The sequence below is a fragment of the Neoarius graeffei genome, chromosome 10 (genome assembly GCF_027579695.1).
Source record: "Neoarius graeffei isolate fNeoGra1 chromosome 10, fNeoGra1.pri, whole genome shotgun sequence".
Lineage (NCBI taxonomy): Eukaryota > Metazoa > Chordata > Actinopteri > Siluriformes > Ariidae > Neoarius > Neoarius graeffei.
The window spans coordinates 60,147,084-60,173,749 of record NC_083578.1 but is presented as its reverse complement, the minus strand read 5'-3'; the positions used below and the strand labels follow the sequence as shown (position 1 = coordinate 60,173,749).

Genomic DNA, 26,666 nt, shown 5'->3' with positions numbered 1-26,666 from the left:
ATGCATTACCATGTTCTCTTAAGTATGGAGCTCCGCTCTGCACGCTTGGCGCTCCACTAATAACTGTGAGACTAATTTGTCAGCCTCCCCTCTACACTGTCCTTCAGACAGAGCTGGGATTTTTAAGTCCTTCAGTGTTACTGCTGGATTGAAAATATAGTCTATCAACCAAAAATATCCAGCCGTTAGCCATACTATTGTAAGGGAACTAATTAACTTAAGGACTAGAGGGTGATTTGCATAAATGTTATATGGGTTCACCATCCAAATAAGCAGAGGTCCTATGGTGGTCCGTTTCTATTGATAGATGAAGGAGGGATACACAAATTGTGTACAACAACAGATTATAATCGTATACCAACCAAAGAGCACCTAAATGGTAGGTTGACTGAATAAAATGGCCAATGAACTTACTGGAGATGGAGAGAAAATCCACACCTTTTAAAATAACTGAAGATTTTAATTGGAGTAAATACTTTTTATATAACTCACATTCTGTGCAGACAATCAAGACAAGTGAAATGTCTTTAAATTAGAAGCAGGAGATATTAGGGGTACAATATAGTCATATCAGGTTATCCTGCTGTGCATACAACGCTACGGGGGGTGGGGGGTAAATCTTTCTCAGGAAAGTCATCATATCTGCTAACCTTAATTGAACACAAATTAACAGACCTGACATAATGTTAACTGCACTGCTGGATATATAGTTTTGTTTTTTCCCCCAAAGATGATCCGTGATCAAGAATTTACAGACCACTAATGCTTTCTCATCTTTGACACAAATCATAAATGAAGGAAGGTTAAACAAATTGCTTGCGCTCAATAGAAAACCTTGAATAACAAAAATCAAAACGGTGGTGGAACTGTCCCTGTGAGAGATGGATCTCTTCTGGCCGTTCTTTCTTACGTTTACAAAGAGGACATCATAAAAAACAGTGATTTTCAGAGGGTGAGGTTTTCATAGAGCAGTTCCCATTGTCTGTTGCCGGCTTACGGGTCTAGGTCATCTCCATCTCCATGCCTGACGATGACTTCAGAGGGACAGAGTCAAAGCCATCTGATGTTCTCTGCAAAGGAACAAGGCCATCTAAATTACTCCAACACTAGAATATACACTGTATTACATTTACATTTAAACATCTGAGCATGGGCGGCATGGTGGTGTAGTGGTTAGCGCTGTCGCCTCACAGCAAGAAGGTCCGGGTTCGAGCCCCGTGGCTGGCGAGGGCCTTTCTGTGCGGAGTTTGCATGTTCTCCCCATGTCTGCGTGGGTTTCCTCCGGGTGCTCTGGTTTCCCCCACAGTCCAAAGACATGCAGGTTAGGTTAACTGGTGACTCTAAATTGACCGTAGGTGTGAATGTGAGTGTGAATGGTTGTCTGTGTCTATGTGTCAGCCCTGTGATGACCTGGCGACTTGTCCAGGGTGTACCCCGCCTTTCGCCCGTAGTCAGCTGGGATAGGCTCCAGCTTGCCTGCGACCCTGTAGAACAGGATAAAGCGGCTAGGGATAATGAGATGAGATGAGATAAGATGAGACATCTGAGCATTTCCATACAACTGTCCATTCACAAAATGTTATTTGGGAATGATAAGAAGTAGTAGAATTCTAATTACCCGATTAAAAATGAGGATAATCCGTGTTCTGAGTCTATCCTTGTGTCCGAAATCACTCTGTACTTACTATATAGTAGACTATATAGTGAGGTCGCCATTTTGTAGCACTGTCCGAATGTATAGTGAGCATTATTACACCCTATATAGTGCACTCAAAGTATCCCACAATGTATCACGAAAAGTAGTGTACAACCGATGGTCACTAACCAAATAATATATTCCATCATGCATTGCGGTTGCGCTGAAAGAAATCAAATCAAAAGCCTCAAATTTGATTTAATAAAAGGCAGCGGCAAAGAAGAAAGTATTCAGCCTTGATTTAAAAGAACTGAAAGATGCAGCAGACACAAAATACTTTGTATTTATTAATGTGGGAAATACGCTCAGTATAATATGTATTTATCACAAAAATACCTGCATGTATTTATTTTGAAAACCCACCAGCCGACTGATCTGGCATGTTTTAATTGTGCGACAGTAATGACGTAAATAACGGCGTGGTGGAGTAGTGTCCGAAAGTGTTTTTTCATTTTGTCAATGAGCTCACTATATAGTCCTCTATACAGTAATTCCCTATATAGTGAGTGGGGAGTAGTGAACGAGTGAGTGATTTTGGACACAGGGTGTAAGTTCATTCAGAACTTACTCATTCAATGCAGATCTCTCTCAAACACCCAATCATGATTATACAGTATGTATCACAATGGCTGTAGAAGATCAGTTTACCTCTCTGCTGAAGGATTTAATTTTGGTGAAAAAGGATTTTTTGGTGAGGTAGATGAGATCGTCTTCTGAATCCTCTCCCTCCATAATGGCACAACTGTCTGCAGCAGGAAGTTCACATTCTTTTGACTCTGTATTCATCAGCTTTGAGTACTTATACTCCAGCCTGTGGAGAGGATATGTATATTTACACATATTTACTTTAGCACTATGAAGGGAAATATTAATGCTACAGGATACAAAGGCATTTGAGACAACTGTGTGCTCCAACTTTATGGGGACAATTTGGGGAAGGCCCATATATGGGTGTGATGGTCAGATGCCTACAAACTCAAGTGGGTATCCGGTTATTTAGTAAAAAAGTCTTTTAGCACAAATCTTTTCGCACAAATCCAAAGTCTTTTAGCACAACTCTATGTTCTTTAGCACAACTCTGGATTATGGTCACAATAATAAAAAAAAATAAATTATATATATATATATATATATATATATATATATATATATATATATATATATATATATATATATATATATATCACTCACTATCCGTTTACGTCAATGTTTCCACCAAAGTGGGTTTGACGGCACATGGTATTTATTCTTTCCCTCCACAAATCGCGATTAGGAGCATCTCTGGTATCTAGTCCAGATAACTTAAGATCTTCTCGCAACACCTCTTGCCAGCTCTTTCGTGGCCTTCCGCGTGTCCTATGTCCATGCACCTGGAGGGAACAGATCTTCTTGGTCCAAGACACACTCCGCTGGACATGGCCAAACCATCTAAGACGGTTCCGCCTGAGGACTAGAACAAGATCTTTTATGTTTAGCCTCAGGTGGAGGTCATGTGTACTGATCTTGTTTGTAGGCTTGATAGCACACAACCAACGGAGCATGGCCCTCTCATTCCTCTGGAGACGTGCCATGTCAGATCTTTTCAAGGGCCAGCTTTCACAAGCACAAAGCAAGGCCCCTCTAACACAGCTATCATAGACTTTGCCACAGGTGTGCAGGGACAGACTCTTAGCGCAGAGTATCGGCATCAGCTCCCTGAACTTTCCCCAGGCAGCTCTGACTCTGGTTAGTGTGGCAGCCTCACAGCCACCACCCGCAGATATGCTATCTCCCAGATAGCAAAAAGAATCGACAACTGCAAGCTAATGGTCATCGACTGTCAAGGAGTCAAGTGGTCTGCCATCGATGGGACGAGCTTTACCAAGACATCTGTTGCACTTGAAAGAGAGATTTCATGTGTCTTGTCATATTATATTTTATATATATATATATATATATATATATAAAAAGACAAGTCTCGAAGCTGTTGCTAGTAAGCAAATTGTAAATAATAAATATGATATAATTTAAGCTGGCGGCACGGTGGTGTAGTGGTTAGCGCTGTCACCTCACAGCAAGAAGGTCCGGGTTCGAGCCCCGTGGCCGGCGAGGGCCTTTCTGTGCGGAGTTTGCATGTTCTCCCCGTGTCCGCGTGGGTTTCCTCCGGGTGCTCCGGTTTCCCCCACAGTCCAAAGACATGCAGGTTAGGTTAACTGGTGACTCTAAATTGACCGTAGGTGTGAATGTGAGTGTGAATGGTTGTCTGTGTCTATGTGTCAGCCCTGTGATGACCTGGCGACTTGTCCAGGGTGTACCCCGCCTTTCGCCCGTAGTCAGCTGGGATAGGCTCCAGCTTGCCTGCGACCCTGTAGAACAGGATAAAGCGGCTACGGATAATGAGATGAGATGAGATAATTTAAGCTTAGCACTTTAATAAAGAGAAAACAAACCTGGAAGTTTGCTGTAGCGGTGTACTGTGTCTGAATACGTGCTCATCTCATCTCATTATCTCTAGCCGCTTTATCCTTCTACAGGGTTGCAGGCAAGCTGGAGCCTATCCCAGCTGACTATGGGCGAAAGGCGGGGTACACCCTGGACAAGTCGCCAGGTCATCACAGGGCTGACACATAGACACAGACAACCATTCACACTCACACTCACACCTACGGTCAATTTAGAGTCACCAGTTAACCTAACCTGCATGTCTTTGGACTGTGGGGGAAACCGGAGCACCCGGAGGAAACCCACGCGGACACGGGGAGAACATGCAAACTCCGCACAGAAAGGCCCTCGCCGGCCCCGGGGCTCGAACCTGGACCTTCTTGCTGTGAGGCGACAGCGCTAACCACTACACCACCGTGCCGCCCTGAATACATGCTGTGTTAAATAATTTAGAGGGAGGATTGGTGACTAACATAAGGGCTACATCAAACATGGCGGTTTCAAGATGGCGGAGTGGGGAAATACAATTGCTCATTTTCAATCAGAATCTCAGCAGTGCGAGATGAACTGACTTCACCAAAAGGTTGATTTTAAGTATTCGTAATAAAGATTAAGTGTTCTTGGATCTTGTGCTAAAGAACTTAGAGTTGTGCTCAGACTTTAGAACTTGTGCTAAAAGACTTTGGATTTGTCCTAAAAGACTTGTGCTAAATAACCGTAAACCATATAGTGTATCTGTGAGGTTGCTTACACATAATTGAGCACTAAGTAGTCATTTCCAAAAGCACATTAGAACCAACAGGGTAGCTTTTTTAGTCATTCGGAGCTATAGAAGAGACCTACAGCATGTGGAAAATGGATACAACATGGGAAGAAACTTCAAGATCAAACATGCTGTGTTGCAAGCACTCACTTGCGTGTCCGTTTCCAGAAGTAGCAGCTGATGGTTATGAGCAGTATCGCTGTCACTGATCCAACAGAAGCACCAAATTTGAGCCAGAAGTCCAAAGTGACACAAGCACTAATCTGTGGATCTGGAAGAGGCACTCCACCTGTACATTGCAGAGGCTGTTCCCACACATAGGTAGTCCTCTGAACACACACACACACACTCTCTTTAGAGCATGGCTCTCAAACATTTTGTACTTATGGGTGGCTTCTTGTGTAAAAATAAGTCCAAGGACGCTCTTATGATGATAATTTAGTTATTAGCATTCGTTTGTATGAATAGGATCATCTAGCTATTTAAATCTAAGGCACATTAGGCAAATATGTACAGTCCTCATATTTATTTATTAGCACCATTTTTATATTTTCCTGAATAAAATTAAAGCACTTTTCTTACACAAAATCCATACTTAAAACATGAATTCAAAATATTTTGTCATATAAACCAAAACTGCTGAACCTTAGAGCCGGACAAGATAATACTGCTATCTTACAATCTTTCTGTGTGCCATCAGCCTATAGTTTACATTATAGCTTGCTTAGCTCAGTTTCTTTTTTTTCTGCAAGAAAACATCCAGAGCAATCCGTACATCAGTAGTACAGTAGCTTAGTTTTTAGACAGAAAACAGCCACAGCAACTTGTAGTGCATGAAACCACTACAGCTCATGACACTACAGATCAGGGCTTTATATTAGCACCCGCCCACCCGCCAAATGCGGGTAAAATTTGGCTTTGGCGGGTAATAACTTTAGTCCCACTAGCCACTTTGGTGGGTGGTTTATTCTGTGGTATGACAATATATTTTAATTGTAGTTTTCTCTGAAGGCATCTGATATAATAAACGCATTGCAACGTAATATTACGCGCCTACAACTCCCATGAGCACCTGCATAAACATTCTGACACGACATGTTAGAATTGTTTAGAACATCTCAGATAAAATCAATGATACGGTAACCTGCGGTTAATGAACAAAGCAACAAAGTTGCTGACGACTGACAAGCGCACTATGTGGTGGCATATCGCTGGAGTTTCAAACCCTGCTGCTCAGGAAAAAAGGGGCAGAGATGAGCAGGGCCGGAGCAGCATTTTAAAATCACCGAGGTCCGTGATGTGCAAAGCGCGTGCCGAAAAATGTTCGCCATATTTAAATGAGGGGGTGAATTACACATCACACAAGAGATCTATTCCTGAAATTACTTTTAATGGTGTTTGAACTGAATATCATCAGTTTTGAAAAAAAAAAAAATCATGTATGTGGCAAGAGTAACAATAATTTAAGCTTGTTTAATGGTTTGATCTGGCCCAAGCAATGAGGACAAAAGATACCCTAACCATGTAGCCTATGGAACTAAGATACATTAACAATCTGGCATCCATTACACCTACACACACACACAAAAAAAAAAAAAAAATTCTGGGAAAAAAAATCAGTATACACCACCATGTTTTAGGCAAAGTTATCCAAGCCAAACATAAGTTGAAACTTTCCACTCTATTGCTTTGGCTTATCGAATAATTTATTTTTAAAATCACAAACAAGGCAGGCTACAACTGCGCTGCTTCGAAAATGTAAATTGAACCGCTTGATGAAAGTGCACTGATGGTTCCCATGGAAACCCCGTGTCTCCTGCACTGCGTTCCTCCGCCGAGTCGCGCGCTCATTCGCGTTTGTGTTCTTGGTCTCAGAGCCGCACACACCAAACACACACAGAAGACAGAATCAACATTTAACATCATTAACAATGCACTTTTTACGGAGACATTTTAATGTTATTCTTTATTTTTTTTATCCTGTTGAATATTTAGCGTACAAATGTATTTTCAGCTCTTAAAAATGACCGAGGTCCGGACCGCGGGGGCCTCAAAGCTGGCTCCGGCCATGGAGATGAACAAGACGCTAATAGGAAGATAAGACAGTTCAATGACAAATGGAAGTTCGAGTGAGATTGGCTAGTTCATAGCAAAACCGAAAATACCATGTACTGCGAAGACTGTAGAAAGTCTGGCAAAGACAGGCACCAGTAATTTTAAACTCGAAACTATAAAGGACCACGAAAAGTCAAATGCACACATCGGTGCTATAACATCAAAACCGGCGAAGACGGCTGGTTCACTACAGGACAGCATTGCCTTCAAGTCCCTGGCTGTCATGAAGTCGGCTGAGCTGGAGAGGATGGAGCTGCTGTTTAGAAACATTCATGCGATTGTAAAGAAGTTGATCCGCCCCAGCTATCAACTTATGGCCTGCTGGAAGCCTCAGGTCACAAAGACCATTTTTCATGGACCATTCAGACTCATCTGATGATGAATGTAATGAGGACATTTAATGTCTCTCTCTACACATGTTCACACACACACACACACACACACACACACACACACACACACACACACACACTATTAATAGATAATACATAATATACAGTGGGGCAAAAAAGTATTTAGTCAGCCACCAATTGTGCAAGTTCTCCCACTTAAAAAGATGAGAGAGCCCTGTAATTTTCATCATAGGTACACTTCAACTATGAGAGACAGAATGGGGGGAAAGAATCCAGGAAATCACATTGTAGGATTTTTAATGAATTAATTGGTAAATTCCTCAGTAAAATAAGTATTTGGTCACCTACAAACAAGCAAGATTCCTGGCTCTCACAGACCTGTAACTTCTTTAAGAGGCTCCTCTGTCCTCCACTCGTTACCTGTATTAATGGCACCTGTTTGAACACGTTATCAGTATAAAAGACACCTGTCCACAACCTCAAACAGTCACACTCCAAACTCCACTATGGCCAAGACCAAAGAGCTGTCAAAGGACACCAGAAACAAAATTGTAGACCTGCACCAGGCTGGGAAGACTGAATCTGCAATAGGTAAGCAGCTTGGTGTGAAGAAATCAACTGTGGGAGCAATTATTAGAAAATGGAAGACATACAAGAACACTGATAATCTCCCTCGATCTGGGGCTCCACGCAAGATCTCACCCCGTGGGGTCAAAATGATCACAAGAACGGTGAGCAAAAATCCTAGAACCACACGGGGGGACCTAGTGAATGACCTGCAGAGAGCTGGGACCAAAGTAACAAAGGCTACCATCAGTAACACACTACGCCGCCAGGGACTCAAATCCGGCAGTGCCAGACGTGTCCCCCTGCTTAAGCCAGTACATGTCCAGGCCCGTCTGAAGTTTGCTAGAGAGCATTTGGATGATCCAGAAGAGGATTGGGAGAATGTCATATGGTCAGATGAAACCAAAATAGAACTTTTTGGTAAAAACTCAACTTGTCGTGTTTGGAGGAGAAAGAATGCTGAGTTGCATCCAAAGAACACCATACCTACTGTGAAGCATGGGGGTGGAAACATCATGCTTTGGGGCTGTTTTTCTGCAAAGGGACCAGGACGACTGATCCGTGTAAAGGAATGAATGGGGCCATGTATCGTGAGATTTTGAGTGAAAACCTCCTTCCATAAGCAAGGGCATTGAAGATGAAACGTGGCTGGGTCTTTCAGCATGACAAAGATCCCAAACACACCGCCCGGGCAACGAAGGAGTGGCTTCGTAAGAAGCATTTCAAGGTCCTGGAGTGGCCTAGCCAGTCTCCAGATCTCAACCCCATAGAAAATCTTTGGAGGGAGTTGAAAGTCCGTGTTGCCCAGCGACAGCCCCAAAACATCACTGCTCTAGAGGAGATCTGCATGGAGGAATGGGCCAAAATACCAGCAACAGTGTGTGAAAACCTTGTGAAGACTTACAGAAAACGTTTGACCTCTGTCATTGCCAACAAAGGGCATATAACAAAGTATTGAGATGAACTTTTGTTATTGACCAAATACTTATTTTCCACCATAATTTGCAAATAAATTCTTTAAAAATCAGACAATATGATTTTCTGGATTTTTTTTTCTCATTTTGTCTCTCATAGTTGAGGTACACCTATGATGAAAACTACAGGCCTCTCTCATCTTTTTAAGTGGGAGAACTTGCACGACTAAATACTTTTTTGCCCCACTATACATAATAATACTTGATAATACACATAATACTTGCATATCAAAACATCAAATGTTTTTCAATGATAAATGTTTTGAATTGGACTTTTAATATTCGAATCAGTTCAGTTGTACTGAATGTTATTTTTCATATTATACGATATTTCATATTGTAAGGGGCTTGAATTTGAGTTCAATAAACAGAATACTCTGTTTATATTTTTGTCTGAATTGGTTGCATGTTTTCACATAGGGATTTACCTTAACAGCACTGAATACTTGAGTGCTACTGTAGAGATACATTATACGCTGCCATTCATAATTAAATCTAGATCTTCCGAACTTTAACATATCATGGTGAAGAAAAAACTGCAATTTCCTGGCAACAAAATTGTGGCTAGTGAAAAGGCTGAATGGCTAGTGACTCGGGAAAACCACTAGCCACAGTGGCCGGTGAGCAAAAAAGTTAATGTAAAGCCCTGCTGCAGATATGTAACCTTTTCTTTTTTAATAATAATGCAACTGATTAAACACGCTGCCTATGACTCATTAAAATACGTGCACAACTGAATGTTTTTTAATGATATGTTTGGCTTAATAATTGGGTCAAAAAGAGGAATGCCACCCTTAACTTACGAGAATGGGCTCTCGCAGCTGCCGGCTTGTTCATTAGCGGATATTTCACACAGCCACTAAAAAAAGCTGTTCATGTGCTTCTAGGGATCTGTAACTTTTAAACTCATGCAAAGTGTATGCACTCAGTCCAAAAATGAGAGTACAATATCCAGATATATGTGAGTGGAGGCTCTGTGATCCAGACTTTCAGTGGTGTTTAGTGTGTGGCATTGCAATTCAATTTCTCCCAGGAGAGTCTTTTCTCTTTCTTTTTCCTCTACTCTAAAAATTTAATGTACCATCACGCAAAACAGTAACCACAAATCCACATTTCAGTGGCTGGATTCTAGTAGTTTCCTGCCACTAGCCTGCCAGCGATACTATTTCATCTTTCATTTTGGGCTGAGGGCAGACTGGACACGACCGAGACTCTACAGAGACAGTGCAGCCTGGCTCGGGGCTTGCTGGTTAGTATGCTAACTTCAATAGATCTCTGCAATGCGATACACTGATGTCTTTAACATAATGTCAAAGCTCAGGGCTTGACATTAATGGTCGTCCAATTGTCTGGGACAACCAAATGTTTGGGCCGGACAAGTCAAATCCGCATCTGCCTGTCTGATGAGACAAGTTGAATTTTTGTTGAAAATCACCATTTTTATTGTAATTATTCAAGAGTTACATCAACAAGGTTCCAACAAAACTAGTTTAATCGTCTCAATCTGGCCATATTATTGTTTACAAAATTCCAGGGAAACCGAGTACAGCAGGTGCACGTGTAAAAACAAAAATTTCATCATCATAATATCTAATTATTAATAATTAGCCTTTGAATTAATCGAAATCAGAAAAATGGCGATCAAATCTCAATCAAATAAATACCTGTGGTGAATCATCATTTGGACATTCGTTGTATTATTTTTTTTTGTATGGGACACACTAATGACAAATATAAAATATTTCGGGGCGACACGGTGGTGTAGTGGTTAGCGCTGTCGCCTCACAGCAAGAAGGTCCGGGTTTGAGCCCCGGGGCCGGCGAGGGCCTTTCTGTGTGGAGTTTGCATGTTCTCCCCGTGTCCGCGTGGGTTTCCTCCGGGTGCTCCGGTTTCCCCCACAGTCCAAAGACACGCAGGTTAGGTTAACTGGTGACTCTAAATTGACCGTAGGTGTGAATGTGAGTGTGAATGGTTGTCTGTGTCTATGTGTCAGCCCTGCGATGACCTGGCGACTTGTCCAGGGTGTACCCCGCCTTTCGCCCGTAGTCAGCTGGGATAGGCTCCAGCTTGCCTGCGACCCTGTAGGACAGGATAAAGCAGCTACAGATAATGAGATGAGATGAGATAAAATATTTCGGGGGAATTTTACGACAGTGCCGAACTCACTTACGGTTTGTTTTCATTCACAACGTGATTGTCACCCTTATCATGTCCAATTTGTTTTATTTCAGTTTCATTTCATTAAATTAATTTATACATCAAGTTTTACTGGATTAATCAAGATTTAACTTTATTTCCTCCAGAAGCTTTGACTTTGGATCAGTCTAACTCTTAAAATTGCAAAATCAGGTAATGGGTGATAACACTTGCACCATAATGAGGCATTGGATAGTTTTTGTATATCGTTAAAGTTTGAGTTTTATTGAAAAATTATAAATCATTAAAACATTGATTATCATAACTATACCTGCTTTTTGATAAACTTTAACCATTTCCCTTTCACTGAACAAGTAAATATATCGTAATAAGAAGGTTAGGGACAGGACAAGGGAAAATCTTGCTGCTTGTTTGACTGAACAAGTGGATTAAAAAAACTTAATGTCGAGCCCTGAAGCTGTTACTTCTTCATATTCTGTTGATAATTTTTGTTAATTTTTGAATATTTTAAACTAAAATTCTTATAAATTCTTACACATAGCACCTTTAAAGGGGATATATTATGAAAACTCACTTTTTCAGTGCTTGTGCACATACATTTGGGTATCTGGAATGACTACCAACCCACAAACTCTGAAATAAGACAACCCAGTAAGTTTCTTTTGGGCTGCCCATTTCAGAAAACATGTGCTTCAACAAGCCTTTCAGATTTGGCTCTCCTTTCTATGGCACAAGGGGCACTCATTAGAATTATGCAGCCTCCTCATCTGAATATCTTTAATCACAGCTGAAAACTGCCTTTGCCAATGAATATTCATGAGCTGAGGAAAAGGGTGGCACGGTGGTGTAGTGGTTAGCACTGTCGCCTCACAGCAAGAAGGTCCTGGGTTCGAGCCCCGTGGCCGGCGAGGGCCTTTCTGTGCGGAGTTTGCATGTTCTCCCCGTGTCTGCGTGGGTTTCCTCCGGGTGCTCCGGTTTCCCCCACAGTCCAAAGACATGCAGGTTAGGCTAATTAGTGGCTCTAAATTGACCGTAGATGTGAGTGTGTATTGTTGTTTGCCTCTATTGCCCCTTTTCCACCAGGCCTGGTTCGGGGCCAGTGCTTAGTTTGGAACCGGGTTTTCTGTTTCCACTGACAAAGAACTGGCTCTGGGGCCAGAAAAACTGGTTCCAGGCTAGCACCAACTCTCTGCTGGGCCAGAGGAAAGAACCGCTTACGTCAGCGGGGGGGGCGGAGTTGTTAAGGCCAACAACAATAACAAGACCGCGAAAGATCGCTATTTTTAAGCGACGAGAGGCAGCAGCTGTACAAATGCGAAGTCATCCATTATTATTGTTGTTGTTGCTGCTGCTTCTTCCGCGGTGTTTTTGCTTCGATATTCGCGCCAAGGTTTATGCAAACGTAGTGACGTAACTGATGTATACAGCAACGTAATGACGTATACAGCGACATAACTGACGTATACAGCGACGTAATGACGTGGCTCCGCTTAGCACCGCGAGCTATGGAAAAGCAAACTGGTTCTCAGCTGGCTCGCAAGTTGAACGAGTTGTGAACCAGCAGCAGCACTGGCCCCGAACCAGCCCTGGAACTGATTTGGTGGAAAAGGGGTATATGTGTCAGCCCTGTGATAACCTGGTGACTTGTCCAGGGTGTACCCCGCCTCTCACCCATAGTCAGCTGGGATAGGCTCCAGCTTGCCTGCGACCCTGCACAGGATAAGCGGTTACAGATGGAGATGAGGAAAGTGCTACCTAGTTAGCCAGCGGAAGAGGGGGATGGTGTGAGCAGTGGCTCATTATCATTTTCAGGAACAGGAAGAAAGCTGTGGCGCTTTAGTGGTATTTTGACCAAAGCATGTCACAGATATTGCATTAACACCTGAGGGAACTGTGTCAACTTATGGAAAAGGCATATAATATGTCACATTTAAAGCTGTAGTTAGTTATTTATTCTTTTCTTAACTTTTTTTTATTTAGTGAGTTTTAGACTATAAAACAATTATTAGTGTTAGTCACATATTCGGGCGGCACGGTGGTGTAGTGGTTAGCGCTGTCGCCTCACAGCAAGAAGGTCCTGGGTTCGAGCCCCGTGGCTGGCGAAGGCCTTTCTGTGCGGAGTTTGCATGTTCTCCCTGTGTCCGCGTGGGTTTCCTCCGGGTGCTCCGGTTTCCCCCACAGTCCAAAAACATGCAGGTTAGGTTAACTGGTGACTCTAAATTGAGCGTAGGTGTGAATGTGAGTGTGAATGGTTGTCTGTGTCTATGTGTCAGCCCTGTGATGACCTGGCGACTTGTCCAGGGTGTACCCCGCCTTTCGCCCATAGTCAGCTGGGATAGGCTCCAGCTTGCCTGCGACCCTGTAGAAGGATAAAGCGGCTAGAGATAATGAGATGAGATGAGTCACATATTCTGATATCTTATAAGGATCTAGCAATATGATCGAAAATGAGTTAACCACATAAGCGTTTCTGGTGTAATATTAAAAAAGAATGTAAAGTTCTGTCTTTAAACTCTCAGATAAACTTGGTTTTAGATCATCATCCAGGAACATAAGATGAATAACAGTATAGGCAGTTTGGCCAATCCATATCCACATTCCACTTGCACTCAGACAGAACAGAATAGACTTGAAGCCTCAGTACAGCTAGCTGGAGAAGAACATAACTTAGATGTAGCAAAGTGGATGAGCAACATGTGCTCCATAAAACATGTACAAAATGGGCACAGTGCAGGTCTAATATAATCGCAAATATAATTGCTGCTTTTACAATGTATAAACATACTTGAACATTAAAAAGTATTCAGCACAGCTAATACTGTGGCTAACATCAGATAACATTAGCATTAAATATGCAGGCATTAGCTTGCTACATGAAATGTGCTTCGATGTGCTGAATGCATGTTGCTCAATCCTGAACTTTCCTGTGTAATGAGGAACTGAAGGTCATCTTGCAGATTCATAGGATGTGTTTGTATGGCTAAACAGAAACATGTCTTGGACTTTACAGCATAGTGTATTTTAATATTTTTTCAGTGGTGCTTGAAAGTTTGTGAACCCTTTAGAATTTTCTATATTTCTGCATAAATAGTCAAGTTTATTTGTATAGCGCTTTAACAATAAATATGACCTAAAACATCATCAGATTTTCACACAAGTCCTAAAAGTAGATAAAGAGAACCCAGTTAAACAAATGAGACAAAATATTATACTTGGTCATTTATTTATTGAGGAAAATGATCCAATATTACATATCTGTGAGTGGCAAAAGTATGTGAACCTCTAGGATTAGCAGTTAATTTGAAGGTGAAATTAGAGTCAGGTGTTTTCAATCAATGGGATGACAATCAGGTGTGAGTGGGCACCCTGTTTTATTTAAAGAACAGGGATCTATCAAAGTCTGATCTTCACAACACATGTTTGTGGAAGTGTATCATGGCACGAACAAAGGAGATTTCTGAGGACCTCAGAAAAAGCGTTGTTGATGCTCATCACGCTGGAAAAGGTTACAAAACCATCTCTAAAGAGTTTGGACTCCACCAATCCACAGTCAGACAGATTGTGTATAAATGGAGGAAATTCAAGACCATTGTTACCCTCCCCAGGAGTGGTCGACCAACAAAGATCACTCCAAGAGCAAGGCGTGTAATAGTTGACGAGGTCACAAAGGACCCCAGGGTAACTTCTAAGCAACTGAAGGCCTATCTCACATTGGCTAATGTTGATGAGTCCACCATCAGGAGAACACTGAACAACAATGGTGTGCATGGCAGGGTTGCAAGGAGAAAGCCACTGCTCTCCAAAAAGAACATTGCTGCTCATCTGCAGTTTGCTAAAGATCACGTAGACAAGCCAGAAGGCTATTGGAAAAATGGTCTGTGGACAGATGAGACCAAAATAGAACCTTTTGGTTTAAATGAGAAGTGTTATGTTTGGAGAAAGGAAAATACTGCATTCTAGCATAAGAACCTTATCCCATCTGTGAAACATGGTGGTGGTAGTATCATGGTTTGGGCCTGTTTTGCTGCATCTGGGCCAGGACGGCTTGCCATCATTGATGGAACAATGAATTCTGAATTATACCAGCAAATTCTAAAGGAAAATGTCAGGATATCTGTCCATGAACTGGATCTCAAGAGAAGGTGGGTCGTGCAGCAAGACAACGACCCTAAGCACACAAGTTGTTCTACCAAAGAATGGTTAAAGAAGAATAAAGTTAATGTTTTGGAATGGCCAAGCCAAAGTCCTGACCTTAAACCGATCGAAATGCTGTGGAAGGACCTGAAGCGAGCAGTTCATGTGAGAAAACCCACCAACATCCCAGAGTTGAAGCTGTTCTGTACGGAGGAATGGGCTAAAATTCCTCCAAGCCGGTGTGCAGGACTGATCAACAGTTACTGGAAACGTTTAGTTGCAGTTATTGCTGCACAAGGGGCTCACACCAGATACTGAAAGCAAATGTTTACATACTTTTGCCACTCACAGATATGTAATATTGGATCATTTTCCTCAATAAATAAATGACCAAGTATAATATTTTGTCTCATTTGTTTAACTGGGTTCTCTTTATCTACTTTTAGGACTTGTGTGAAAATCTGATTATGTTTTAGGTCATATTGATGCAGAAATATAGAAAATTGTAAAGGGTTCACAAACTTTCAAGCACCACTGTAAATATTTTCCAGTGGAAATTCAAGGCCAAAATGTTTAGTAATATCTACAGATTTTAAAAAGAGAATTTGCATTTTAGGTGGATACAGGTCATTTCATCCAATGCCATTTTGTCTAATACTGAAGACATTTCGTCCGAAGCCTTTTTCATACGCAGTAACAATTATTTTATATTTCAGGTATTTGTTTGTTCGAAAAAAGGAGGAATTCTCAATGGGATTTGACCGACGCTAAACACATTTTTGCAAAATGAAAATGAAAACAGAATTTATGGGAATCAGCGAGGGTCAACTTCGGGTGCGTTTGCCTGGGGCCACTTGTGGGGAGAGATCGTTTTTATTAGACCAAATTACACAGAAAATCTATACTCGCACTTGCCAGATATCCTTGGCAAGTGCGAGACATGAGATATGATATCCAGATATGAGAAAACGTGTGTTTTCTCAGTCTTTATGTAGGCATGCTGATGCCTCTTGATCATGTGCAGGTGAGCCTCATTTACAGCGCGCATGCAAGAGTCCGCTCGGGTGCACTCCGGACTGTGCGCGCGCCGAGTGGACTCTCACATGCGCGCTGTTAATGAGGTTCACCTGTACATGATCAAAGGCATCAGTGTGACTATATAAAGACTGAGAAAACACACGTTCAGTGCGAAGTATGACACCACGTCAGCGCACATTACCAAGCCTTAGACCCCGTCCACACGTAGCCGGGTATCTGCTAAATCGAAGATATTTTTCTACGTTTTGGCCTGTCATCCACATGAAAACACATCAAAAATGAATATTTAAAAAAACTCCGGGCAAAGTGAAGATTTTTGAAAACTCCGTGTATGCCTTTTCGTGTAGACAGAGATAACCGGAGTTTTGCGTTTTAGAACGTCACAATCTGTGCCAAAAAATGACAACAAATCTGCCCTGACGTCAAACGTGCGACCTTTGTTTACTGCAGAAGCCAGATTAAGCATGGACAAAGAGTAATGGATCAGAGTAGTGCCTTGAAAGCGTTAATTATTGTGCAGGTGCTATTTACATGTTTAATTTTAGAAGCCCAACTACTGCTCCAAAAACAGGGTCAATATGTCCACATATTTGCTTTGACAAGATTCCCAATCAACGTTTTCTTGCGTCTTTTGAAGTTTATACTCCAAAATCGTGTTTAGAAGCAATTCTGTCTCCGAGTCTGTCCAGACGAACGAGCTTGGCGCCATGTTTTATGTTTAGGCGGAAGTGACGCCAACAGAGGGCTATTCTGATGTGATTAGGGGGTAGGATTTGGGGAAATAATGCCATCTACAGGTTTGGAATGCTTATGAATGTGATTGAAAACGCAGATGTTCGGTTATGTGTGGAAGGGATTTTTTTCGAAGACGAGGTGGTTTGGATAAAACATTTTTATAAACGGGGGGGGTAGAATGTTCGGTTTTAAAAATACCCGGCTACGTGTGTACATGGCCTTAGTGTCCCGTGTAGATTCCCTGGGTTTCTGATCCTGTTTCCTGTTCTTCGTTTCTGTTTTTGTCTTTGCCTGATTTAGCCTGTTTGTGCCTCACCCGACCTTTTGCTAGTTTCACGTTTACGAGATTGCCTGCCGTTTTGGATTGTTTGCCTGTGTGTTTTCACAATTGTTAATAAACATTACTTCTGCACTTGGATCCGTCTCCTACCGCTCTCTGACAGTGGGAGGTACACTACCGTTCAAAAGTTTGGGGTCACCCATACAATTTTGTGTTTTCCATGAAAAGTCACACTTTTATTTACCACCATAAGTTGTAAAATGAATAGAAAATATAGTCAAGACATTTTTCTGGCCATTTTGAGCATTTAATCGACCCCACAAATGTGATGCTCCAGAAACTCAATCTGCTCAAAGGAAGGTCAGTTTTATAGCTTCTCTAAAGAGCTCAACTGTTTTCAGCTGTGCTAACATGATTGCACAAGGGTTTTCTAATCATCCATTAGCCTTCTGAGGCAATGAGCAAACACATTGTACCATTAGAACACTGGAGTGAGAGTTGCTGGAAATGGGCCTCTATACACCTATGGAGATATTGCACCAAAAACCACACATTTGCAGCTAGAATAGTCATTTACCACATGAGCAATGTATAGAGTGGATTTCTGATTAGTTTAAAGTGATCTTCATTGAAAAGAACAGTGCTTTTCTTTCAAAAATAAGGAAATTTCAAAGTGACCCCAAACTTTTGAACGGTAGTGTACATATAAGTTATTAGGTATATAAATCAGGTATATTTTGTTTTGTTACATATTTAGATAAATAGGTATATTTTGTTTTGTTAATTTCCATTTATTACGGGGAGACGCAGTCATAAACCTGCTTAATGCACTCCCTTAAATTAATTATGGTTTGTGTATATATCTCGATCTTGTCACACATATAAAATAATTGATAGTACGTATGGAAAAGGCTTTGGACGAAATGTCTCAACTATTGGAAGAAATGGTCATTGGACGAAGTGTCCTGATCCCCTTAGATCTTAGAGGATACATTCAAAAACAAATTTGATTAAAAAATATATATGATTTATAACGTCATCCTAATAGGTTCAAATGTCTTTCTCTGCTGAGTTTATGACCATTTATTAGTTATTTAATGAGATCAAGAGATTGTCATAATAACAGATTGTCAGATTTGACCAAATCGGATTTGTTCTTACAGAATAATCAGGTTCTATCTCTATTTGAATAGTGTTCAAAAGGGTACTTTGTAATTGTCTCAGAATTTCAATAATATCAATTTCAAGTAACTTTATCGTTTAGGCCTTGTTGAGCTGGAAATGTAAATTGCACTACTTTTGGATTTTGCTAGCTGGAATGTCAAACCTTTGATGTCTCACATCTCAAAATGGCTCCTCACCCAGAGAGACGCTTATAATACTGAAGTCAGGATATGTCACAGATCTTTCGAAATACCTGTTCCTCAAACTGTGAGCCATTGCATTCGGGGTCAAATATTATTGCTCTGTCTTTTGTTCATTATGATTTTAGGAATTAAACCTACCTGAATTCCATGAATACAGGCACTCACTATCTCTTTATAGTTCCTCTCAGAACAAAGAGGACAGGCATACTGAGAACGCCACAGGAAGTGGAAGGAGCAGCCATCACATGTTCCCTCTGTACAGTTACTGCAGAGAGAGGGAGATAAAGAATTAAGAAGTAGTAGACTTACAGTTCCTTTCTTCGACCAGAAGGTGTTGCTATGCGCCAAACAATTTCGCTGAATCAGCAGCGATTACACCACATTTGTGGATTATAGGAGATTGCACACAGTGGGATTGCAAGTTTTAGTTCCTGCGCTTGTGGCAGTTGGTCTGTTGACTATCACTGCCTTCGTTTCCGAACTCTGCAGTGTACCTTGGTAAGGAAATCCGATCCATTGCCGTCACTGTGGGATCACATCGGAGTCTGATGGAAGTAGATCTGCCATTTTTACATGCCTGTGTGGTTTCACTTGTCCTAAAGGCACAAAATGAATGACAGACGCAAGATTAACGACAATTCTTTTTCACACTTATTTAAATTTAACTGATGCTGATGTTCAGTTTGTCTCTGATCTCACCGGTAGTAAAATATGACATCAGGCAGATCAGATTGTGCAGGGAAGGTACTCTCAGAAGATGAGATGTGATCAAGTGTGGAGTCAGTGGTTACCCCTATGGTTAAATTTTTTTTTTTTTAAATGAAAACAGCAGGTCACTACTTAAAGCTGTTCAGTCTTCGTTGTGTGGTTGTAAGTTCACTTATAACTCACCAATCAATGTGCTTCCAATAACAAAGGGTTGTGAGGACACCACAGTTTGACCTCTGACATCGGTAGGCACTATGCTTGACTGACAGATGTAACCATTCACCTCCTTCCTGCTCTCAGTTACATTATCAACACAGGAAGCCAGAACACGGTCCTAAGAGTACGGTAAAAGTGGTTAAAAGTGGTCAGTTCATCTTGAATGGCTTATTCTGATTATACACTGCCAGACAAAAGTTTGGACACACGTCCTAATTCAATGACTTGTCTTTATTTTTATGAATTAAAAGACACTAAAAGTACTGATGGATGTCGTTTCTCTTTACTTAGTTGAGCGGTTCTTGACATGATTACTACAGTTGCGGAATAGAGCTATTTACTGTACAACCCCGATTCCAAAAAAGTTGGGACAAAGTACAAATTGTAAATAAAAACGGAATGCAATAATTTACAAGTCTCAAAAACTGATCTTGTATTCACAATAGAACATAGACAACATATCAAATGTCGAAAGTGAGACATTTTGAAATTTCATGCCAAATATTGGCTCATTTGAAATTTCATGACAGCAACACATCTCAAAAAAGTTGGGACAGGGGCAATAAGAGGCTGGAAAAGTTAAAGGTACAAAAAAGGAACAGCTGGAGGACCAAATTGCAACTCATTAGATCAATTGGCAATAGGTCATTAACATGACTGGGTATAAAAAGAGCATCTTGGAGTGGCAGCGGCTCTCAGAAGTAAAGATGGGAAGAGGATCACCAATCCCCTTAATTCTGCGCCGACAAATAGTGGAGCAATATCAGAAAGGAGTTCGACAGTGTAAAATTGCAAAGAGTTTGAACATATCAGCATCTACAAACTGTGGGTGGTAAAAGAGAGCAACTGGACTTGCTTGAAGATTCTTGAAGACGTTTCACCTCTCATCCGAAAGGCTTCTTCAGTTCTGTCTGACTGGTAGGGAGTATCAGGTATTTATCCTCTCATGGATGAAAAGCTCATCTAAAGGCCAATTCATGCTGACAACGCAGTCCTCGCAGACGGCGTCGCAGATGGCGTCTGCGTAGCCCCCCTTCGCAGACGCTCTGCACGCACCTCCCAAAAATTGTGACCACCGCAGAAGCCTCGCAGACAGCGTCGCAGACAAGAGGGCTCTGATTGGTCCACTCTACATCCGCTGTACACGCACTTCCGCTTCCCTACTTTCCCGGTTTGGTTTGTTTTCACTACCGCCATTTTTAAAAACACGAGCGAAGATGGAGCAGCACGAAGAGCGGTTGATCGAGGAAGTGAGGAAGTACAGTACGTACATCTATGGACCCTTTTCAGTCACGTGACCTTCGTAAACGCGACCGCCATTTTGGACATGCAGTGGACTTCGGCTCAAATCGGTTTGAATGCGAGGAAGGCGACAAACATAAAAGAAAAAGGAGCGAGATGCAGAAAACTGTATTTACTAGTTTACTGTAATTATGATCTGGCAGCTATTTACACCGGATCCAGTGTAAATAGCTGCCGGAGCCAACGTCCGGCCGGGCCGCGAGCGAGCGCGCTGGCTCCGGCCGGGCCGCGAGCGCGTTGGCTCCGTGGCCGCCGGCTCCGGCCGGGCCGCGAGCGAGCGCGCTGGCTCCGCGGCTGCCGGCTCCGGCCGGGCCGCAAGCGAGCGCGCTCCGGAACCTCGGACGTTGGCTCCGGCGGCTATTTACACTGGATCCGGTGTAAATAACTGCCAGATCATAATTACAGTAAACTAGAATGGAATGTTAACAGCAATGTAATGCCTTTTCTGGCTAATTTTATTCGTCTTACCTCCAACAAAGTGGTCACTACACAAGCGTTGGTATGCCGCTATCCATGTTCTCCGTCGGTCAGCATCTACCGGGATCCGATAAAATGATAACCCTTGCCTTGTTTGTTGATGGTTACTACATCCAGGTGCACAACAACATAGTGGCATGATGGAAGTCTTGCTGAAAATAAACACTTTCTTTGCTGCCGTTCCTCAATGCTGGCTGTGGTAAACTACTGGTAGTACATGTCCAAAATGGCGGCCGCGTTTGTCGTGACGTCACGTGAAAAGGGTCCATACGACTCCAGTTCTAGTCATTATAAGTAACCGGAGGATAAACACTCCACTAACCACACCCACCAACTACTCCTAGCGATTTCGCGACTTCGCGCCCCCTTGCGTTGTGGCGGTGAATAACATCGCGCACGCCTATTACTCCCCGCTCAACGATAAATTACAACTGTCTGTGAAAAGCTATCTGCGAAAGCCTTGTCGCAAGAGCATGCAGAGGCCTTAAGGTGTCATTGAGTCATCCTGTTGGTGTGGGTCACTGGGGGCTGGTTGTGAACGGCCTCGAGAGTCGTTAGGATGATCAATGGACTGCCCGTTAGGGTGATCAATGGAATGCTGATTCTCTCTGTCCTCCTGTGAGTCACTGAAAACAGCTGGGTTTTGGTGTGCATTCAGTTGTCTGGGAAGTGTGCCAAGGACTGTATTGTAGGTGGCTGATAAATGATATCTTAGACCCCCACCTCTGTTCAGTGATGGCCGTTCCAGGTTGACAAAAATGGCTTCTTTAACTCCTCACTCATACCAATGATCCTCTCTGGCTAAAATGCGTACGTTGGAATCCTGAAATGAGTGTCCTTTGTTGTTAAGATGAAGGTAGACAGCAGAGTCCTGGCCTGAGGAACTGGCTCTCCTGTGTTGAGCCATGCGCCTGTGAAGCGGTTGCTTTGTTTCACCAATATATGAGTCTGTGCATTCCTCACTGCACTGAATTGCATACACTACGTTGTCCTGTTTGTGTCTGGGTATTCTGTCCTTAGGGTGGATCAGTTTCTGCTTCAGGGTGTTACTGGGTCTGAAATGTACCGGAATGTTGTGTTTGTAGAAGATCCTCCTGAGTTTCTCAGATAGACCAGAAATGTAGGGAATGACAATGTTCTTGCGTTTGTTCCTGTTATCCTCCTTGTCCATTCTGTTCCTTTTTCTGCTCTTGAGGAAAGACCAGTTGGGATACCCGCAGTTCTGAAGTGCTTTCTTGATGTGATTCTGCTCCTTCTCTTTTCCCTCTATCGTTGTAGGGATGTTCTGAGCCCTGTGTTGCAAGGTCCTAATGACCCCCAATTTGTGTTCCAGTGGGTGGTGAGTCGAAGAGTAGGTACTGGTCTGTGTGTGTGGGTTTCCGGTAGACCTCGATGCTCAGGCTTCTGTCTAGTCTAATGTGTACATCACAATCCAAGAAGGCTAGATTATTCCCACTGATGTCCTCCCAAGTGAAGTTGATGTTAATATCCACTGCATTGATGTGCTTAGAGAAGGCTTCCACCTCATGGGTTTTGATTTTAACCCAGGTGTTATCCACATATCTGAACCAGTGGCTGGGAGCAACTCCTGAAAAAGTGGTCAAAGCTTTATGTTCTACTTCCTCCATGTAAAGATTGGCCACAATAGGGGATACCGGTGAGCTCATGGCACATCCATGTTTCTGTCTGTAGAAACTTTCATTAAACTGGAAATAAGTGGTAGTCAGGCAGAGGTCAAGCAGGGTGCAAATCTGGTCCGTGGTGAGGTTCGTTCTATCCAATAAGGTGCTGTCTCGAAGGAGTCGTTTTCTAACAGATTCAACAGCTTTTGTGGTGGGAATGCAGGTGAACGGAGAAGTGACATCATAGGAAACCATGGTTTCATCTGAGTCTAGTTTGAGATCTGCAACTTTAGTAGCAAAATCTTGGGAGTTTTTGATGTGATGTGGCGTATTCCCAATGAGAGGAGCCAGGATGGTGGCTAGGTGTTTGGCAATGTTGTAACAGAGTTTATACTGCTGATAGGTCTGAGTGGAGCTCCTTCCTTGTGAATCTTAGGGAGTCCGTATATGAGAGGAACGGCTTCCCCAGGATACAATCTGTAGTACAGAGATCGGTTGATGGCTTGGTCCTTTTCTAGTTGTTGCAGGCAGCTAACAATTTTCTTTTTGTAACAACTTGTGGGGTCCCGCCTCAAGGTTCCATAGGTGGTAGTGTCGCTGAGGAGACTGGTCATCCTGGAGTGGTAGTCCACTGTGTTTAGCAACACTGTGCATCTCCCTTTGTCAGCAGGAAGGATGGTGATGTTCCGGTCTCTTTGAAGCAATGTAAGAGCCCTCCTTTCTTGGATGGTGAGGTTGGAGGGGGGTGCTTTCGCACTGGACAGAAAATATCAGCTGCTCTGTCCAGTGCGAAAGCACCCCCTCCACTGTGGCAAAGTGGAAAACTGTTCTGTGGTCAGACGGATCAAAATTTGAAGTTCTTTATGGAAATCAGGGACGCCGTGTCATTCGGACTAAAGAGGAGAAGGACGACCCAAGTTGTTATCAGCGCTCAGTTCAGAAGCCTGCATCTCTGATGGTATGGGGTTGCATTAGTGCGTGTGGCATGGGCAGCTTACACATCTGGAAAGACACCATCAATGCTGAAAGGTATATCCAGGTTCTAGAGCAACATGTGCTCCCATCCAGACGACGTCTCTTTCAAGGAAGACCTTGCATTTTCCAACATGACAATGCCAAACCACATACTGCATCGATTACAGCATCATGGCTGCGTAGAAGAAGGGTCCGGGTACTGAACTGGCCAGCCTGCAGTCCGGATCTTTCACCCATAGAAAACATTTGGCGCATCATAAAATGGAAGATATGACAAAAAAGACCTAAGACAGTTGAGCAACTAGAATCCTACATTAGACAAGAATGGGTTAACATTCCTATCCCTAAACTTGAGCAACTTGTCTCCTCAGTCCCCAGACGTTTACAGACTGTTGTAAAGAGAAAAGGGGATGTCTCACAGTGGTAAACATGGCTTTGTCCCAACTTTTTTGAGATGTGTTGTCATGAAATTTAAAATCACCTAATTTTTCTCTTTAAATGATATATTTTCTCAGTTTAAACATTTGATATGTCATCTATGTTCTATTCTGAATAAAATATGGAATTTTGAAACTTCCACATCATTGCATTCCGTTTTTATTTACAATTTGTACTTTGTCCCAACTTTTTTGGAATCGGGGTTGTATTTTTATTATTTACTGTTTGATGATTTCACGCGCAGTAAGAAGGCAAACAATTCCACTAAGACAAAAGCTCATGGTAAAAGAGTTTGTTATAGCAGGGTTGCAGTGGATGTTTCATATACAGTATTATTTCATCGTTGTGATGTCTTCAGTATTGTTCTGCAGTGTAGAAAGCAGTCAAAATCCCGAAAAAGCTATGAATGAGTAGATGTGTCCAAGCCTTTGACTAGTATAATACATGTTGGTGTTTTTGTCACATTTGCAACAGTCATGTTTGTCCATTTTAAACAATCTTAGTACTTCTACAAAAGAAAGAACCAATGGGTGGTACATCCAAGCTCAGTTTATCTCATCTCATCTCATTCTCTTCTACAGGGATCACAGGCAAGCTGGAGACTATCCCAGCTGACTATGGGCGAAAGGCGGGGTACACCCTGGACAAGTCGCCAGGTCATCACAGGGCTGACACATAGACACAGACAACCATTCACACTCACATTCACACCTACGGCCAATTTAGAGTCACCAGTTAACCTAACCTGCATGTCTTTGGACTGTGGGGGAAACCGGAGCACCCAGAGGAAACCCACGCGGACACGGGGAGAACATGCAAATTCTGCACAGAAAGGCCCTCGCCGGCCACAGGGCTCAAACCCGGACCTTCTTGCTGTGAGGCGACAGTGCTAACCACTACACCACCGTGCGGCCCTAGCTCAGTTTGTAATATCACAATATAGGCTCAGTGTCTATGATCCAATTACATCACATACAGTATGCAAATGATTGGAAAAGGAAGTGGTACCAAAAAAATTACCCACAGAAATGACACACTAAGATATCTTAGCTAATACTATTGATGGACAAAATAGTTTTAAAGCTAGACGGCCTTTTAATTTCATAAAATCGGTGAAATTTAGTTCCCTCTGAAATTTGGTCATTGTGATACATGTTTATTTCTGCAATATCTGAAAAAAAAAAAAAGCCAGGCCATTCTGTAGCTGAGAAGTTCTTTAATTTGAGGAGATTCCCAAGCAAATAATGTGCATGAAATTGCTTTGCGCAGTCAAGCAGACAGAGGAAGTCCGTGTGCGCATGCACAGGTTTACCTGCTTCTTCTTCTCTTGGGTTTTATGGCAGCTTGCATCCAGTGTTGCATTACTGCAATCTACAGGCTTAAGGCCAATTTATGCTGACAACCCAGTCCTCGCAGACAGCGTCTGCGTAGCCCCCCCACCTTCGCAGACGCTTTGCGTGCACCTCCCAAAAATTGTGACCACCGCAGAAGCCTCGCAGACAGCGTCGCAGACAAGAGGGCTCTGATTGGTCCACTCTACATCCGCTGTACACGCACTTCCGCTTCCCTGCTTTCCCGGTTTGTTTTGTTTTCACGACCGCCATTTTTAAAAACATGAGCAAAGATGGAGCAGCACGAACAGCGGTTGATTGAGGAAGTACGTACATCTATACGACTCCAGTTCTAGTCATTATAAGTAACCGGAGGATAAACACTCCACTAACCACACCCACCAACTACTCCTAGCGATTTCGCGACTTCGCGCCCCCTTGTGTTGTGGCGGTGAATAACATCGCGCACGCCTATTACTCCCCGCTCAACGATAAATTACAACTGTCTGCGAAAAGCTATCTGTGAAAGCCTTGTCGCAAGAGCATGCAGAGGCCCTTACCTTGACCGTGCACTGACAGTTACATCATTCGGTTGCTAATCGAACAGCTGATCACACCAAGGTGCTCGCTGACTGCCGATATTTATTAGTTTGGTCCTGCATTTCTTTTCCTTCGCAACATAACGTCTTTTCTTCTCGCTTTCCGTTACTGTAGTCGGTCTTTCACGTTTCATTCTTGTCCTCCATTTTCCTCTCCTGTTTCAAATTTGTATCCCACAGTGCCTTGTGCGAACGGGGAAAGCCCACCATGTGATGCATGACGTAGTATCTTGAATTGGGTCATGATGATGAAGCAAGAAAAAATAGCAGAGAATTTGGGGCCACGTGGCCCTAAATTCATTAATTCTATAAAAAAAATAAAACTAATAAAATTGGAAGTTTGTGATTCGAATTCAGTAGCTTTTGGTCCACTAAACAAAAATAATTAGGTGTCAGGG

The 26,666-nt window shown here is 42.5% G+C and overlaps 1 protein-coding gene across 1 annotated transcript in view; it reads right to left on the bottom strand.

Moving 5' to 3' along the window:
• Nucleotides 1–439: 439 nt before the first annotated feature.
• The window catches only part of elapor1 (endosome-lysosome associated apoptosis and autophagy regulator 1), a 72,773-nt gene continuing 46,546 nt past the window's right edge, over nucleotides 440–26,666 (bottom strand). The window contains exons 16-22 of the mRNA XM_060931992.1: nucleotides 19,492–19,642; nucleotides 19,300–19,393; nucleotides 19,095–19,196; nucleotides 18,739–18,865; nucleotides 5,031–5,209; nucleotides 2,345–2,507; nucleotides 440–1,070 (exon numbers count right to left, since the gene is read on the bottom strand). Coding sequence (XP_060787975.1) covers nucleotides 1,002–1,070; nucleotides 2,345–2,507; nucleotides 5,031–5,209; nucleotides 18,739–18,865; nucleotides 19,095–19,196; nucleotides 19,300–19,393; nucleotides 19,492–19,642 — 885 coding nt within the window. The 3' untranslated portion in view covers nucleotides 440–1,001. The remainder of the gene's footprint in view (nucleotides 1,071–2,344; nucleotides 2,508–5,030; nucleotides 5,210–18,738; nucleotides 18,866–19,094; nucleotides 19,197–19,299; nucleotides 19,394–19,491; nucleotides 19,643–26,666) is intronic.